We start from the raw sequence: 16,378 nt of genomic DNA, 5'->3' as shown, positions 1-16,378 counted from the left end.
GGTAAGCAACATAAGGCAGGAGCTAGATCATAAGTCTTTGAGTTTACTGCGTAAAAATATTATGCCAGAATATCCACACTTTACAAACTGTATGGCTATTAGGGTTATCTTTTAAACTACTTGTGCCAGAATATCCACACTTTACTAACTGTACATTTTGTTTTGACAAACTTTTTGTTTCGCCAGCGCTACACGGTTGCAATGATTGGTCTTAAAAGGTTGAGGGGTTCAATATATACTTGGGATCCCTATATACTTTGGTAGTATATACGTATTAACATTTGCCATAAATCTAACATTTGCTGATCTAAGGTTTAGTTTGTTATGTCGTGTTTTAGGGTTTAGTGTTAAGGGTTCATGGGGTAGGGTTAATGTTTAGGGGTTTGGGTTTAGGGTATAAGGTTTAGGGTTTAGGGTTTAAGGGTTAGGGTTTTTGGAGTTTAGGGTTTAGGGGTTAGGGTTTTAGGGTACTTGTTTTCAAGGTTACCACAAAACCATGTACATTTGGATACGGGGTCAAACTGAAATTGGTAACAGTAGGTGAACATTGCTTTGTTGCTTTGTAGAACAACTTTGAGGTCGTCGGGCATATGAAAACTGGTTTCTAGTTAAAAAGTAAGTATATCCAAACATGTCTATCCATGTGGATATAAGTTAAGTAGTTGACAGATGTTTTGAAAAAACTGTGGTATCCCCATAGACACATGAATAGGTAAATACTTAGCCGGTAAGCAACATAGGGCAGGAGCTGATCAATTGAACTTGGTAAAAATCAAGTCGTTTTGAATGTTAGCACAAAACCATGTACATTTGGATATGGGGTCTAACTGAAATTGGTAACAGTAGGTAAACATTGCTTTGTTGCTTTGTAGAACAACATTGAGGTCGTCGGGCAGATGAAAACTGGTTTCTAGTTAAAAAGTAAGTATATCCAAACATGTCTATCCACGTGGATATACGTGGATATAAGTTAAGTAGTTTGCATATGCTTTGAAAAAAAATGTGGTAGCCACATGGACATGTTAATAGGTAAATACTTAGCCGGCAAGAAACAGAGTACATGAGCTGATCAATCGTACTTGGAAAAAAACAAGTGGTTTTGAAGGTATCCACAAAACCATGTACATTTGGATACGGGGTCTAACTGAAGGGGTAACAGTTGGTAAACATTGCTTTGTTGCTTTGTAGAACAACTTTGAGGTCGTCGGCCAGATGAAATCTGGTTACTACTTAAATAGTATATCCAAAACTTTCTATCCACGTGGTTATACGTGGATATAAGTTAAGTAGTTTGCATATGCTTTGAAAAAAAATGTGGTAGCCACATGGACATGTTAATAGGTAAATACTTAGCCGGCAAGAAACAGAGTACATGAGCTGATCAATTGTACTTGGTAAAAAACAAGTGGTTTTGAAGGTATCCACAGAACCATGTACATTTGGATACGGGGTATAACTGAAAGGGGTAATAGTTGGTAAACATTGCTTTGTTGCTTTGTAGAACAACTTTGAGGTCGTCGGCCAGATGAAATATGGTTACTACTTAAATAGTAAGTATATCCAAAACTGTCTATCCACGTGGTTATACGTGGATATAAGTTAAGTAGTTTGCATATGCTTTGAACAAAATGTGGTATCCACATGGACACGTTAATAGGTAAATACTTAGCCGACAAGCAACAGAGTACAGGAGCTGATCAATCGTACTTGGTAAAAAACAAGTGGTTATGAAGGTATCCATAGAACCATGTACATTTGGATACGGGGTCTAACTGAAAGGGGTAACAGTTGGTAAACATTGCTTTGTTGCTTTATAGAACAACTTTGAGGTCGTCGGCCAGATGAAATCTGGTTACTACTTAAATAGTAAGTATATCCAAAACTGTCTATCCACGTGGTTATACATGGATATAAGTTAAGTAGTTTGCATATGCTTTGAACAAAATGTGGTATCCACATGGACACGTTAATAGGTAAATACTTAGCCGGCAAGCAACAGAGTACAGGAGCTGATCAATCGTACTTGGTAAAAAATTTCGATTTTGATGGTATTCAAAAAAACCATGTACATTTGGATACGAGGTCTAGCTGGAAGGGGTTAACAGTAGGTAAACATTGCTTTGTTGCTTTGTAGTAAAAACTTTGAGGTCGTCGGCCATATTAAATCTGGTTACTAGTTAAACAGTAAGTATATCCAAAATTGTCTATCCACTGGAAGGGGTAACAGTAGGTGAGCATTACTTTGTAGAACAACTTTGAGGTCGTCGGCCAGATAAAAACTGGTTACTAGTTAAATAGTAATTATATCTAAACATGTCTGTCCACGTGGATATACGTGGATATATGTTATGGTTGTTCACATATGTTTTGGATAAATTGTAGTATCCACATGGACACGTGAATAGGTAAATACTTAGCCGTGAATTTTTTAAGAACCTAAAATACGTTAAAGTTAATAGTACGACATGATACAAACATACGGATAGGAAAACTAACAGAGGGAGTGAATGAAAGTTTGAAACTAATTGGAGTAGATGAGTGCAACATATTCCTTATAGACGTCCAACGTGTATTGTGCCCTGATATCGTTGACGATTTGGTCGATGATCTGAGACATGAGTTCTGGATCAAATCCAGTAGCGACGATCTCTAGCAACTTCATGGCAAGAGGACCCCAATCACCACATCTCTCATTGACGTAAATGTCCTAGACCCTCGACCAAGTGAATGGAGTGCAGCCATGATCTTGAGTTGAAGGCGGTGTGCACAGTTTAGAAATAAGGTATGGCAGCTGNGTTGCTTTATAGAACAACTTTGAGGTCGTCGGCCAGATGAAATCTGGTTACTACTTAAATAGTAAGTATATCCAAAACTGTCTATCCACGTGGTTATACATGGATATAAGTTAAGTAGTTTGCATATGCTTTGAACAAAATGTGGTATCCACATGGACACGTTAATAGGTAAATACTTAGCCGGCAAGCAACAGAGTACAGGAGCTGATCAATCGTACTTGGTAAAAAATTTCGATTTTGATGGTATTCAAAAAAACCATGTACATTTGGATACGAGGTCTAGCTGGAAGGGGTTAACAGTAGGTAAACATTGCTTTGTTGCTTTGTAGTAAAAACTTTGAGGTCGTCGGCCATATTAAATCTGGTTACTAGTTAAACAGTAAGTATATCCAAAATTGTCTATCCACTGGAAGGGGTAACAGTAGGTGAGCATTACTTTGTAGAACAACTTTGAGGTCGTCGGCCAGATAAAAACTGGTTACTAGTTAAATAGTAATTATATCTAAACATGTCTGTCCACGTGGATATACGTGGATATATGTTATGGTTGTTCACATATGTTTTGGATAAATTGTAGTATCCACATGGACACGTGAATAGGTAAATACTTAGCCGTGAATTTTTTAAGAACCTAAAATACGTTAAAGTTAATAGTACGACATGATACAAACATACGGATAGGAAAACTAACAGAGGGAGTGAATGAAAGTTTGAAACTAATTGGAGTAGATGAGTGCAACATATTCCTTATAGACGTCCAACGTGTATTGTGCCCTGATATCGTTGACGATTTGGTCGATGATCTGAGACATGAGTTCTGGATCAAATCCAGTAGCGACGATCTCTAGCAACTTCATGGCAAGAGGACCCCAATCACCACATCTCTCATTGACGTAAATGTCCTAGACCCTCGACCAAGTGAATGGAGTGCAGCCATGATCTTGAGTTGAAGGCGGTGTGCACAGTTTAGAAATAAGGTATGGCAGCTGCTCTGTGAACGGGGCTATATATTTGGCAACCTTAGCATCGTCGTATAGAGTGACATTAGGATCGAGGATTTCTATGCTCCAATTTGAGAGATTGATGACTAAGCCAACCCAGTGAGAATTGTCCCAAATCATCGGAATAAATATCGTGTTCCAATCCACAAACCACTCTGAAGGAGAACCATAGGTTTAACGTTTTAGCTTATTGTCCCACTTGACTCTGGACTAAACTTTTGCTTGACAGAAGGAAGGATACTTCCCTTGTAAGTAGTTCCCAAGCCAGGGTGACAGGAAGATAGAGCGTTCAATGGATAGGACTTTAGTCAGTTTTTTTTGTAGAAAATCCACTAAAACCTCCATATGCTGAAAAAAGGGTGAAAATAATGTGTAAGTATAGATGAACTAAAATAGATTTCAGAGGTTGCTAGATAGGAAATACTTACCAAAGTACTAACCCAATTCTTAGGCTTCGATAGCTGTTTAAAAAACAAATTGTCAATTGGGTATCCACATTTGGTTATGTGTATCCTGGAGGTTTTGAAAATGGTATCCACAGTTAGCTCATTGTTCCGATATTTTCAGAATAAAATACGGCATAGGATGTGTAGGAAGTTACGTGTTTGGGCATGATTTCAGAGATTTTTTCATGAGGGATGCTAAATCTTTGTCGACTATGAGTAGAAGATCAGGCAGATGGGATGGTGAACGTGGAGGTATCCGCATAACAGCCAAGAGAAGAGCATCTTCTGGTCCCGAGAGAACACCCTTTTGTGTAGGTCTAGGTAGCGAAGAATCACTGACATCAACAGGGTCTGTGGGCGTAGCATTGCTCTGTAAGGTGAAATAAATCTCATTTTCAGCAAACTATTAGCAGCAAAATATTAGGAAAGTAAAGAAGGATGCAATACCTCTGTGTCTTCGCTGTCAGATTTGTTGCTCTGTAGGGGGGACTCACACCCAGAATCCTAATGAAGGAAGTTGGGAAATTTTAATATGAGGTAAAATAGAGAAAGTGAACTAATTGTTTTGGAAGTAAGATTTGTCTGCGGTACCTCAACGGCACAAGCTCTGTCAATGTCAACATTGGTGTCCTGCAAGAAAAAAATATCGAATGATTTTGCATATCCATGTGGATATGTAAAAGTATGTTCAGATGTCTGTGGTACCTCAACAGCACAAGTTCTATCAATGTCAACATTGGTGTCCTGCAAGAAAAAAGTATCGAAATGATGTTGCATATCCATGTGGATATGTAAAAATATGTTCTATAGTTAGTTATCCAAAGAGAGGTGTCCATGTGGATAGGATAAAAATGATAGGAAAATATCGGAATTACTTACCTCAATACCACATATGGCTAACGTTAGGGGAGTGGCTTCCAACACATTATCAACGTCAATTTTCTGCGTCAAGCTCATCAAGTGTTTAAGTAGTCAGATATACTTGATTATAGAGACTTACTCGGGAAGTATATTAATTTGGTGAATAAATACCTCAATATCGTCCGAGGGTGTACCGTCAAGGACAGGACTAGGAGCAGTAAATTGAGGATTGACATTAGATTTCCCTATAAATTCATGTAACAAGCTGGTGTAAGGTTGTAGGGGTTGTGGAGATACATGATCAGCGGGATTAACTTGGTTTTGATCAATATGTGTCGCAGCCTGTATATTGAAAATGTATCCACATGGACAGTGTAAGTTTTGCAAACTGAGGTAAATGTTGAAGAAGGAAAGATAAGGGATATATACCGATTGGTCATCGAAGGGAACAGGTTTGGTGACAGTGTCATATACCGGGGATTGCTGTTTTCCAAAAAGTAGTTTAGGTAACAAAAAGGAACATAGTCGAAGTTTCATAGAAAAGGTACAAGTGTGTCTAACCTTAGTCTCAGTGTCATAAATGGGGTTGAGGCAAGAGTCCGGACATCCTGAATCCTCCTGAATCACATCTTTCATAGCGGACGGGCTGTTTTGAACAGAATGTTCCTGTATAAATTGATTAAGATGAATAAAGATGCAGACAAACTAGCTCCTGGATGATTGAAAACAACTACATACCGTACTCCCAAACGGGTGGACATATTGTTCCCAGTCGTGTTGGTTAAGAAGGATATCATCAGGAGACGTGATTGCTTTGCTAGGAGATTGTTGAGGAGTTGGGGGTGGCGTCCGGACCGTCAAATTCTCTGCAGCATTTTCTGGACAGGTAAACTCATCGCCTGAGACAGTGGAAGGTGGTGATTCCTTGACAATGGAGGGAGCAACAGATGTTGGCCTCGTAATGGTGCGCCTTAGTGGTAGTCTTAATCGCCTACGGAATCGAAGGGTGTTAATCAGAGCTTGTAGTTTCCTGTTCTCAGATTCTAACTTTTTAAACTTACTATATGCCGCATCCCTAATAGAATTAAGTTCTTTCTCTACAGCAGCTTTGAAATCAACGAAAACGTTATCGTCAGTATTGGAGAAGAAAACACGGGGCCTCTTAGAACTCAAGCATTTGGACTTGGGAGAAGGGTGATTGACACGAAGTTTGGCAGAAATCTCTTTCCGCCTAGGAATAATGTGCTTCCTGTGAAGCCATTTGTCCTTCTTATCTGGTAAAGTTATTAAAGGCAAAGAACAATCACCCCCTGGCCATTCCTTTTTGGTGAAGATATGTCCTGCCTGAATGAGACTTTCCATATAAGCAATCCTTTTGTCTTTAATCTCAGCGTCCCACTCTCCCCAACCAGATTCAACAATCCCTTCTTGTTGGAAAGCTTTCAAAAACGGAGAAACTAATAGCTGCGGTTGTGATAGACAAAATGTCATAATGTGTGTATCCACGTGGATAATGTAATGCAAAAATTAATAATGTGTACTTAAGACAACTTACATCTGGATAATGCTCAACACATATGACGTCTGTGAGAGGTAGATTATTCTTTGGTAGGCCAACTGAAGACCATTCCAGGAAAGTGCGGCTGTCACCAGCACCTTGAACCTTGTCTCCTAATCCAGAAATGTTACGATATGCGAGCAATTGAAGCGCAAGTGGGAAGCCATGCAAACGGAAGGACTTATGCTGTAACTTCTCGGTGAAACTCTTCAAGGGGTCCGTTGGTTGAAGAACCTTGCCCTGCCATTTAAGTCTTTTAGACACTGGTTTGGATTGCGGTTTGAGATCAGGTCTCATAGTAGAAATAGTCTTCAAGAAGGATTCTCTGCCCCAAGGAAATGCTAGGAACGAGTCGATGTCTTCAAGCATCTCAACATACTTCCAAGTTGGTCTATGCGTTTGGCTGGAGGCAATGAGTACACCATCGACTATGAGAAGCAACGCAAGCCGAAGCTTCCGATCCAAATCCTTGATAGTAGGGTCTTCAAAAATAGTGGACACATCACCTAGGGTCGCCTTGCGATCTTCCCCAATCAACTTGTCCCAGTAACATTCATCATCAGAGTCGGGAGCAAGGTCGTCTTCGGGGTCATAATCTTCCGGAAATTCATCACATTGATGGCCAGTTACAACACCAAATTCAACTAAAGAAAACCTCAAAGGGTATCCACCGAATACAGTCCATAGCTCGTACTTTTTTTTGGACAAAACCTGCCTACAAAGCAGAGCGTGGAGTAATTTGCAAGAGATAGGAGACTCACCAATACGAAGCCTGAATAGAGAACCCAGACTTGAGCTAAGAATCGTATCGAATTGGGGAGTGCCTTTGAGGACATTGTAAAATGTCGTCAGGATATCAGGTCGTGAGTAAACATTCTACCTAGCGTCGGGAAAACGGTCAGTTGCGAACAGACGGCGAGGGAGCCGATCATCCCACTCTGCAGATTTTTCTCCATAAGTATCACCAACAGTTGTAGATGATGGTTCATCGGCCGAACATTTGGATATGCAACGACGGGTCTCTGCCATGTGCGAAGGCGGTTCACGGCGGCAAGTTAAAGGAAAAACGGAACAAATGGAGGTAATGGGACAAACGGGAGGAGTGGTAGGATTCAAGGGATTCGAAATTGGTGAAATGCAAAATTAGGGTTGATGAGAATTGGGGATCTAGGGTTTGGGAGATTTGGGATTTTGTGTTTTTACGGTTGTTAAAAATAAATGTACTGAACAGATAAAAATTGACATCAATAAGTTAATTTGGGTGGAAGAGACTTTTGAGGGATAAGTTGTAATTTTACAGAAAAAAAGTAGGGAGAAAGTATAAAGATAGTATAAAGTGGGTGTGGTGTTATTTCTTTACGAGAAAGTACTCCCTTTTTTTTATGAGATAGCAACTTGCAAAAGCTCCTATGTATGTTCGAAATCGCTGTATTGAAGGCTTGTAGAGTTTTGATATAAACATAGTATAGTAGCTGGAAATACTTTTGAGTTTTGATATTTAATGTTGGTGAATGGGTGATCTTACTCGAATACATTGTTTGTAATTGCATAAGAAAAACACAATCGACAGAAAAAGAAGCCAATCATGAAACGCCACGTAGCACATGAATGAATTAGCTCCACTACTGATCCCGCCTAAATCATCTAACAAGTAACAAAGTAGCAGCAAAAATAGGCAAATCATCCCCAAATCCAAAAACCCTAACATTTTCTCTCTCCCACAAACGCTTCGATGGAACACGGCGATTTTGCATCACGTTCAGATAATACTCTTGACCCCTTAATTTCTAGTGTATGTTTCTTCTTCGTTTACAGTTTCTGAATCTGTTAGTATATCTATCTAGTGATTTTAGTTTAAACATAAGATCTTGATATCTTTTGCATCATCTGCATTCTTAGATGTGAAGAAACGAAAAACAGAGATAGAGCAAATTCCGACAAAGGAGGAGGCGGAGAAAGAGCAAAAGCGTCTGAGAGGTTTGGCCAAATTATTCATTCGTAATCCTCGTTTACGTCATCGCTCCTTTATAAACCCTTTCTTCGGTGTTTCTTCATATCAACTCGAGAAACAAGTTCTGAAGATACACAAAGAACGTAAAGAAAAAGTCAAGAAATATCTCAAAGGTTTTGATGGGATACTAACCATCTCTTATGATCTGGTGACTCATGATGATGAATGGTACAATCATTCCAATTATTATATAGGTAGACATGGTCCGCACAAGGATTTCGTTTGTATGAGTGCCCATTTCGTTGATCATCATAAGTGTAAGGTGGGGAAATTGATCTTAGGGTATTATCCTATCGAGTTTAAACGCGGCGAGAAAGTTTTTCTTTACAGAATCAAGAACGTTCTTGTGGATTATGAGATTGAGAACAAGGTCTCTGCTCTTCTAGTCTCTAACTCTGGTGATGGTCATAAGAAGTTTTATGGTTTCAGGAAATGGGTAAAGAAGAGATGGAAGAATCAGATTCATCCTTGCTTTTTTCGGATCTATTGTTGTGCTGATCTTTTCAGGTTGATGGCTGATGATGTGTTTGACGGTATGGACTTGTTGCTTGAGGAGATCAGGGTGTTGGTTGGTTGGGGGAAATTAACATCAACCAACTGGAACGTCTCTTTAGGTAATCTGCAAGGAGCTTTAGATATGGAAGATAAGAAAGTGTTTGCTGAGGATGAGTATTACGAGGGATATGACTTACCATCTGATGAGGAATGGGAAATGATTAGGACTTTTTGCAAACTTGCTGGTTGCATTTATAAAGTGGCAAAAGAGCTTTTTGAGGGATGGTATTCGACATGTAATGTCTACTTCTACCTTCTTGCGGAGTTGAAGTTTATGCTAAAGGAAGAGCTTAAGAACAGTGATAATGATTACTTCCTCGAAAAAGCTAAGGAGATATTGGAGAGGTATGATAAGTACTGGAATGATATGTTCCTTGTTTTGGCAACTGCTTCTGTTTTCGACCCTCGTTTCAAGATGAAGTATCTTGAGTTTTACTGCTCAAAGAATGAAGTCGATGAGGAAGGTTCAAAAGCTGAAACTGTTTTGGACAACTTACGCAATTTATATGCTCGCTATAGTGCAGCTGGTGGTATTCCTCCAAAAACAGAATGTCTGGATGGTAAAGCTGACACAGTTTTCTATAGCTCAGATGAAGAAGAAGAAGACGAAAGTGAAGAAGAGGAGAGTGATGAAGAAGAATGGCAAGAGGAAAGTGATGAAGAATGTGGGGAAGAGGAAGAAGAAGAAGAGGATGATGAAGAATCTTGGGAAGAGAATGGTGATGAAGAATGTTGGGAAGAGGAAGGTGAAGAAGAAGAACATACGGACAACGAAGAGAAGAAGTCTGGTGGATACGAGGATTTTGCTTTCTTTCAACAGTTTCTCAAGTTTCAAGGATCTTCAAGAGAGTTTGGTGAATCAGAAATCGATTCCTATCTCAAAGAGCCAGTTATGGAGTGGAACAAAGACTTCCAAGCACTGGCATGGTGGAAACAAGAGAGCCAAAAGTATCCAATCCTCTCCCGAGTAGCCCGTGACATTCTCTCCATACCAATCTCACGTGCGACTTGGTATGAAGCTTATGTTGCTGAGAGAAGAGAGTGTCCAGAATTTGTTGTCTCAATGAAAGCCAAATTAGTGAACGCTATCATGTGCTGCAAAAGCTGGTCACAGCTTTGAACACGGCAAAAGAAATTGCTTTGGCCTTTGTGTGAAACGCTTATGTCTAGACTTCTTTAGTTCTTTTTCATTCATTAAGTCCGTTTTTTCATTTCAACAGTAACGTTGAGAACCTTGTTTAATTAATCAAAATTCTCAAGTCCCACTTCATATTAGTTGTAACGTTACATTTGAAGTTTCTTTGATTTAACTACTTTTTTCTTGTTTTCTCACATTAAGACCACATATGTTTAGACAAAGACGATGTTCATATGCCTTGCCCTAAAAAAAGACGATGTTCATACTTCATAGTAATGTTTTCAAATTCGACATAGGATATGCTTTTTTCATCACCAAATCCAAAACCATAATTGGGATTTTGTAGCTGTTTATAGAAAATTTACATTATCTCGTATTAAACCAAATGTAAAATATTCACTTTTCCATACTGGTACCTTCGGTTTGAGAGAAATTGAAACCACTTTTTCACAAAATCGAGACTCATAAATCATAATCTTCGAAATAATCTCATCCGTCCAGTACATTCATTATAAACCGTCCGATTCACCGCGTCCTGAGAAGATCGTATAACAGAGTGCCACGTATGTAAAATAGCTCCACTAGCATTCCCGCGCAAATGAACCTAGATAGATTCAGAACTGAGAATCGAAATCGTCACTTGTTCCTAATTAAAACCAAAAAACCCTAAATCACTCTCTCCGTACCGTTCATCTCCCCAAACAGCGTTACTATGGTCAAAGGTGATTTCGCCTCCGGCTCTTGTTCAGGTTCTGATTTCTCCTCCTCCTTCTCATTTCAGTGTCTCCGGAAAGTTTCAGAATTGTTTTCTCTCTCGTTGTTGTTGTTTTTTTTTTTCAATTTGACCCCAAAATTTTAGGGTTTGTTCTGTTCCGATCTCACTATAGTGAATTAGCTTTACAGTGTTGTAATTCACCCGTATGTGTATGTTTATGTCTGTATATACACGATTTGTTCTTTCTAATCTCTGGTCATGCGTTTGGGTGTGTCTAAATGTGAAATGAGATTTTAATATTGTGCATTTTTTTTAAGATAAGAGGAAGAAAGAGTTGGTCGATTCTATGGTTGATGAGGAGCCTTCACTTGAGGAGCAGGAGAAAGCTTGTCATAAAGCTATAGCCAAGTGGTTCACTCGCGCTGGGATTAATCCTAATAAAATTAAGCTCCCTTCCTTTGCAAAGTTTATGAGTTACCTCAATCCTCATTTTCCTCCTAGTGCTTCTAAAGTCGAGAAGGAAGCTCTCGAGTTATACAAAGAATGTAAAGAGAAGGCTAAGAAGTTTCTCAAGGATTTTGATGGGCAGGTAACACTCTCTTATGATTATATGGTTCTTGTGAATGAATTCACTAGGGATTACATTAAAGGCCCCATTTTGCATGAGGATTTCGTCTGTTTGACCGCTCATTTCGTTGATGACAACTGGAGGATGAAGAAATGGATCTTGGGGTACACTACTACTGACCATAAGATACCTAAGGATGATGTTTATGGTTACCCTTTTAAGAACGCTGTTCAGGATTTCGAGATTCAGAGCAATGTCTCTGCTCTTCTACTGCCTAACGATGTGGATTATGATGAAGAAACGTTGGATCCTTTCAGGAAATGGATTGAAGAGAAAGGGAATAATCAGATCATCCCGCGGGTTTCTCTGCTTTATTGTTGTGCTGATCTTTTCCGGTTAATGGTTGATGATCTGTTTGGTCCCTTATGGTTCCTGCTGGAGGATGTTCGTATGTTGGTTGGATGGGGAAGATGTTCATCGACCAACTGGAACGTCACTTTGTTTCATCTGCAGCAAGGTGTTGATCTGAAAGCTGAGGATGCATTCTCTAAGGACGAGATTTACGATGATTATGACAAACCATCTGATGAAGATTGGATTAAGATTGAAACTTATTGCAAACTCACTGGTTGTATCTATAAAGTGGCAAAGGTTCTTTTCGAGGGAGAGTATTCGACATCTAATGTTTTCTTTCACCTTCTTGCTGAGCTGAAGCTAATGTTGAACCAAGAGCTTGCGAATGCTGATGATGATTACTTCCTCGGCAAAGCTAAGAAGATATTGGAGAGGTTTGATAAGTACTGGAATAGTATGTTTCTGGTTTTGGCAACTGCTTCTCTATTAGATCCTCGGTTCAAGACGAAGTATCTTGAGTTTTACTGCTCAAAGAAGGAAGTCAATGTTGAAGGTTCAAAAGCTGAAACTGTTTTGGACTATTTGAGCAATCTCTATGCTCGCTATGCAGCTAGCAACATCTCTCAGAAACCAATATCCTCGGATGCTTCAATTGACTCCTCTGACTCTGAAAAAGAGGAAGAAGAAGATTATGATGATGAATGGGAAGAAGAAGAATATGATGATGATGAAGTAGAAGGAGAAGATTACGATGAAGGAAAAGAAGGCAAAGAAGAAAAAAAGAAGGACAAGGAAGAGAAGAAGCCTGATGCGTACGAGGACTTTGTTTTGTTTCAGGAATATCTCAAGTTTGAAGGATCTCCAAGAGAGCTTCATGAATCAGAGCTTGACTCCTACCTTAAAGAACCGGTTATGGAGTGGAACAAAGACTTCAAAGCATTGGACTGGTGGAGAGAAGAGAGCCAAAAGTTTCCAATACTCTCCCGAGTAGCTCGTGACATTCTCTCCATTCCAATCTCATGTGCCACATCGTGGGATGCTTATGTTGTGTTCAAAAGAGAGCCACCTGAGTTTGTTCTCTCCATGGAACCAGAACTTGCTAACGCGATGATGTGCAGCAAAAAATGGTTACGCCTCTAGAGATATGTCAGGATTGGTAAGAACTTCCTTCTTCTTTTCACTGGCAAGAACTTAAAATGCTTTTGCGATTATATGAAACTCATATCTCTGTTATTTAGTACTTTCGCTTGCCATTTGTTCTTTCTCTTTTTTTGCTGTTTTGAAAAGAAAAAAAACGGTTCACTACTTTATTTTGTTGGATTACTATGAAACTTCTTAATCTTGTTTTGTTTGATTAAATTTAAATATCTTGCAAATTTTGAGAAAACAAATTAATATGCAACCACGGTTCATCTCCATGACTCCATCATACTAACACTTTCTTTAACGTTTAATACCTATGGTGGGTGATATTGATATTGTTTATAGAAACTTCACATATAATTTGCTGCCTACAAATGGAAAATTAAAATTAGTTACCGATCACATAAAAAAAAAACAATTATTAAAAATTAACCAATTGTTAATTGTTATCAATTATCATGGATTAAAAATGGGTTGAAAAAAGCCCACAAACGTTTTAACCTCACAAAATCGAACACAATTTTTAAAATAATCTCATCCGTCCACCTCAGTGCATTATCAAATCTCAACCATCAGATCCACCGCCACGCTGAACAATCTCGGAAATAAAAGAAATCATCCAATTACAGAGAGCCACGTACTTAAAATAGCTCCACTTTCCATTCCCGCGTAAATTGATGAATAATAGTCGGAAAAAAAAAGATGAATATTTAGATATATTTAGTAATTAAAACTCGGAACCGTCACATCTTCTCTAAATCTGAAACCTAAAAAATCACCACCTCTCTCCCCGTTCGTCTTCCCCAAACACTGAAACAGCAGCTACATTGCTATGGACTCATCTTCAGGTTCTAATTTCTTCTTCTTCTTCCTTTTTTTTATAATCATTTTAGTTTTTATAGTAATAAGGTTTTGTCTGGACTCCGATAGATATTTGGATTTCACCCTAATTTTCTAGGGTTTGTAGTTGTACTGTTCAATGTGCTATAGATAGATATATAATTGTTTTGACTTTTGATTTCTCTGCTTTTATGTGTGTTTAGATATGAGGAAGAAACTAAAATTGGACGATTCTGTGGTCGATGAGGAGAAAGAAACTCATAATGCTATGGCCAAGTGGTTCATTAGTGGTGAGCTAAATCCTAATTTCATGAAGTCCCCTTCTTTTACAAGGCTTATGAGCTTCATGGAACCCAAGTATCCTCCTACTGTTTCTAAAGTCCAGAATGAAATTCTCGAGATCTACGAGGAATGTAAAGAGAAAGCTAAGTGTTTTTTCAAGGGTTTTGAAGGACAGTTAACACTCTCTTATGAATGGATGATTCTTGGTAATGGTTGGGCTAGGAACTACGTTAAAGGCCCTGTTTTGCTTGAGGATTTCGTCTGTTTGACCGCTCATTTCGTCGATGATAACTGGAAGATGAGGAAATGGATCTTGGGGTACACTACTACTACTGACCAGAATATACCTATGGATGATGGTTATTATGTTTACCCTTTCAAGAATGCTGCTCAGGATTTTGAGATTGACAACAAGGTCTCTACTCTTCTGCTTCCTAACAGTGAGGGTTTTGATGATGAAACGTTGGATCCTTTTAGGAAATGGATTGAAGAGAGAGGGAAGAATCAGTTCAATCCACGGGTTTTGCTACTCTATTGTTGCTCTGATCTTTTCCGGTTAATGGTTGATGATGTGTTTAGTGAGTTGAGCTCGTCGTTGCTAGAGGATGTGCGTATGTTGGTTGGATGGGGAAGGTGTTCATCGACCAACTGGAACGTCACTTTGTTTCATTTGCAACAAGCTGTTGATATGAAAGCTGAGGATGCATTTTCTAAGGACGAGATTTACGATGATTATGACAAACCATCTGATGAAGATTGGATTAAGATTGAAACTTATTGCAAACTCACTGGTTGTATCTATAAAGTGGCAAAGGTTCTTTTCGAGGGAGAGTATTCGACATCTAATGTTTTCTTTCACCTTCTTGCTGAGTTGAAGCTAATGTTGAACCAAGAGCTTGCGGATGCTGATGATGATTACTTCCTCGGCAAAGCTAAGCAGATATTGGAGAGGTTTGATAAGTACTGGAATAGTATGTTTCTGGTTTTGGCAATTGCTTCTGTGTTAGACCCTCGGTTCAAGACGAAGTATCTCGAGTTTTACTGCTCAAAGAAGGCAGTTAATGTTGAAGGTTCAAAAGCTGAAACTGTGTTGGACTATTTACGCAATCTGTTTGCTCGTTATGCAGCAAGCGAGATCTGCCAAAAACCAATATGCCCGGCTGGTACAATTGAATGCTCTGACTCTGAAATAGATGAAGAAGAAGATTATGATGAAGGAGAAGAAGACGAATATGATGATGATGAAGGAGTAGGAGAAGAAGAAGAAGAAGAAGAAGAAGAAGAAGAAGAAGAAGAAGAAGAAGAAGAAGAAGAACAGAAACTAGATGACAATGAAGGAAAAGAAGGCAAAGTAGAAGAACTGAAGGAGAAGGAAGAGAAAGACAAGGAAGAGAAGAAGCATGATGCATACGAGGGTTTTGTTTTGTTTCAAGAATATCTCAAGTTTGAAGGAACTTTAAGAGAGCTTCAAGAATCAGAGCTAGATTCTTACCTTAAAGAGCCGGTTATGGAGTGGAACAAAGACTTCAAAGCACTAGAATGGTGGAAAGAAGAGAGCCAAAAGTATCCAATCCTCTCCCGAGTAGCCCGTGACATTCTCTCCATATCAATCTCACGTGCGGCTTCGTATGACGCTTATGTTGCTGACAGAAGAGAGCCACCTGAGTTTGTTGTCTCCATGAAAGCCAATGTTGCTAACGCCATGATGTGTAGCAAAAAATGGTTACGACTGCTTTGACAATAGAGGCAAAATTTGCTAAGAAGTTCCTTCTTCTTTCTTAGCTAGTAAGAACTTAAATTGCTTCTTTGGCTTTCATGAAACTCAATACTTATCTTTGGATTTCCGTTTTGGTACTTTCGTTTCTCATTTCTATATCAGTAAACATGTTCCTTTCCAGTGATGATTTTGTTAAGTTCATATGAAATCTCTCTTTATTTTTACTTGTGCTAAATGAAAATTTTAGTACTTCACAACTTTTGAGAAAATCAAATTAACATGTAAGATGCTTAATTCTCCCTTTTCTATATGCTATATATATTATTATCCCACGGCTTCATCCTCGTTTGAAGTTTCTTTGGTCAAACTGTTTTTTTTTTTTTTTTTTTTTTTT

At 38.8% G+C, this 16,378-nt stretch overlaps 2 protein-coding genes across 2 annotated transcripts; both read left to right on the top strand.

The window, feature by feature from the left end:
- LOC104765573 (zinc finger BED domain-containing protein RICESLEEPER 2-like) lies at positions 11,004-13,327 on the top strand. The gene is made up of 2 exons (XM_010489299.1): positions 11,004-11,114; positions 11,398-13,327. The coding sequence occupies exons 1-2, from the start codon at positions 11,078-11,080 to the stop codon at positions 13,140-13,142; spliced, it is 1,782 nt and encodes a 593-aa protein (XP_010487601.1). The 5' UTR covers positions 11,004-11,077; the 3' UTR covers positions 13,143-13,327.
- LOC104767579 (zinc finger BED domain-containing protein RICESLEEPER 1-like) lies at positions 14,191-16,005 on the top strand. Its single transcript, XM_010491585.1, has 2 exons — positions 14,191-15,430; positions 15,701-16,005. Exons 1-2 carry the CDS (start codon positions 14,191-14,193, stop codon positions 16,003-16,005), a joined length of 1,545 nt encoding a protein of 514 aa, XP_010489887.1.

This window comes from Camelina sativa, chromosome 19, assembly GCF_000633955.1.
Source record: "Camelina sativa cultivar DH55 chromosome 19, Cs, whole genome shotgun sequence".
Taxonomy (NCBI): Eukaryota; Viridiplantae; Streptophyta; class Magnoliopsida; order Brassicales; family Brassicaceae; genus Camelina; species Camelina sativa.
Note: the sequence above shows the minus strand (reverse complement) of the source record. Positions and strands in the feature narration are given on the sequence as shown.

Coding starts and splice junctions, on each gene's coding strand:
- LOC104765573 (XM_010489299.1), top strand. CDS start 11,078: ATGGTCAAAGGTGATTTCGCCTCCGGCTCTTGTTCAG. Junction 11,115..11,397: donor CGCCTCCGGCTCTTGTTCAG/GTTCTGATTTCT, acceptor ATTTTTTTTAAG/ATAAGAGGAAGAAAGAGTTG.
- LOC104767579 (XM_010491585.1), top strand. CDS start 14,191: ATGAGGAAGAAACTAAAATTGGACGATTCTGTGGTCGATGAGGAGAAA. Junction 15,431..15,700: donor AAAACCAATATGCCCGGCTG/GTACAATTGAAT, acceptor TTTTGTTTCAAG/AATATCTCAAGTTTGAAGGA.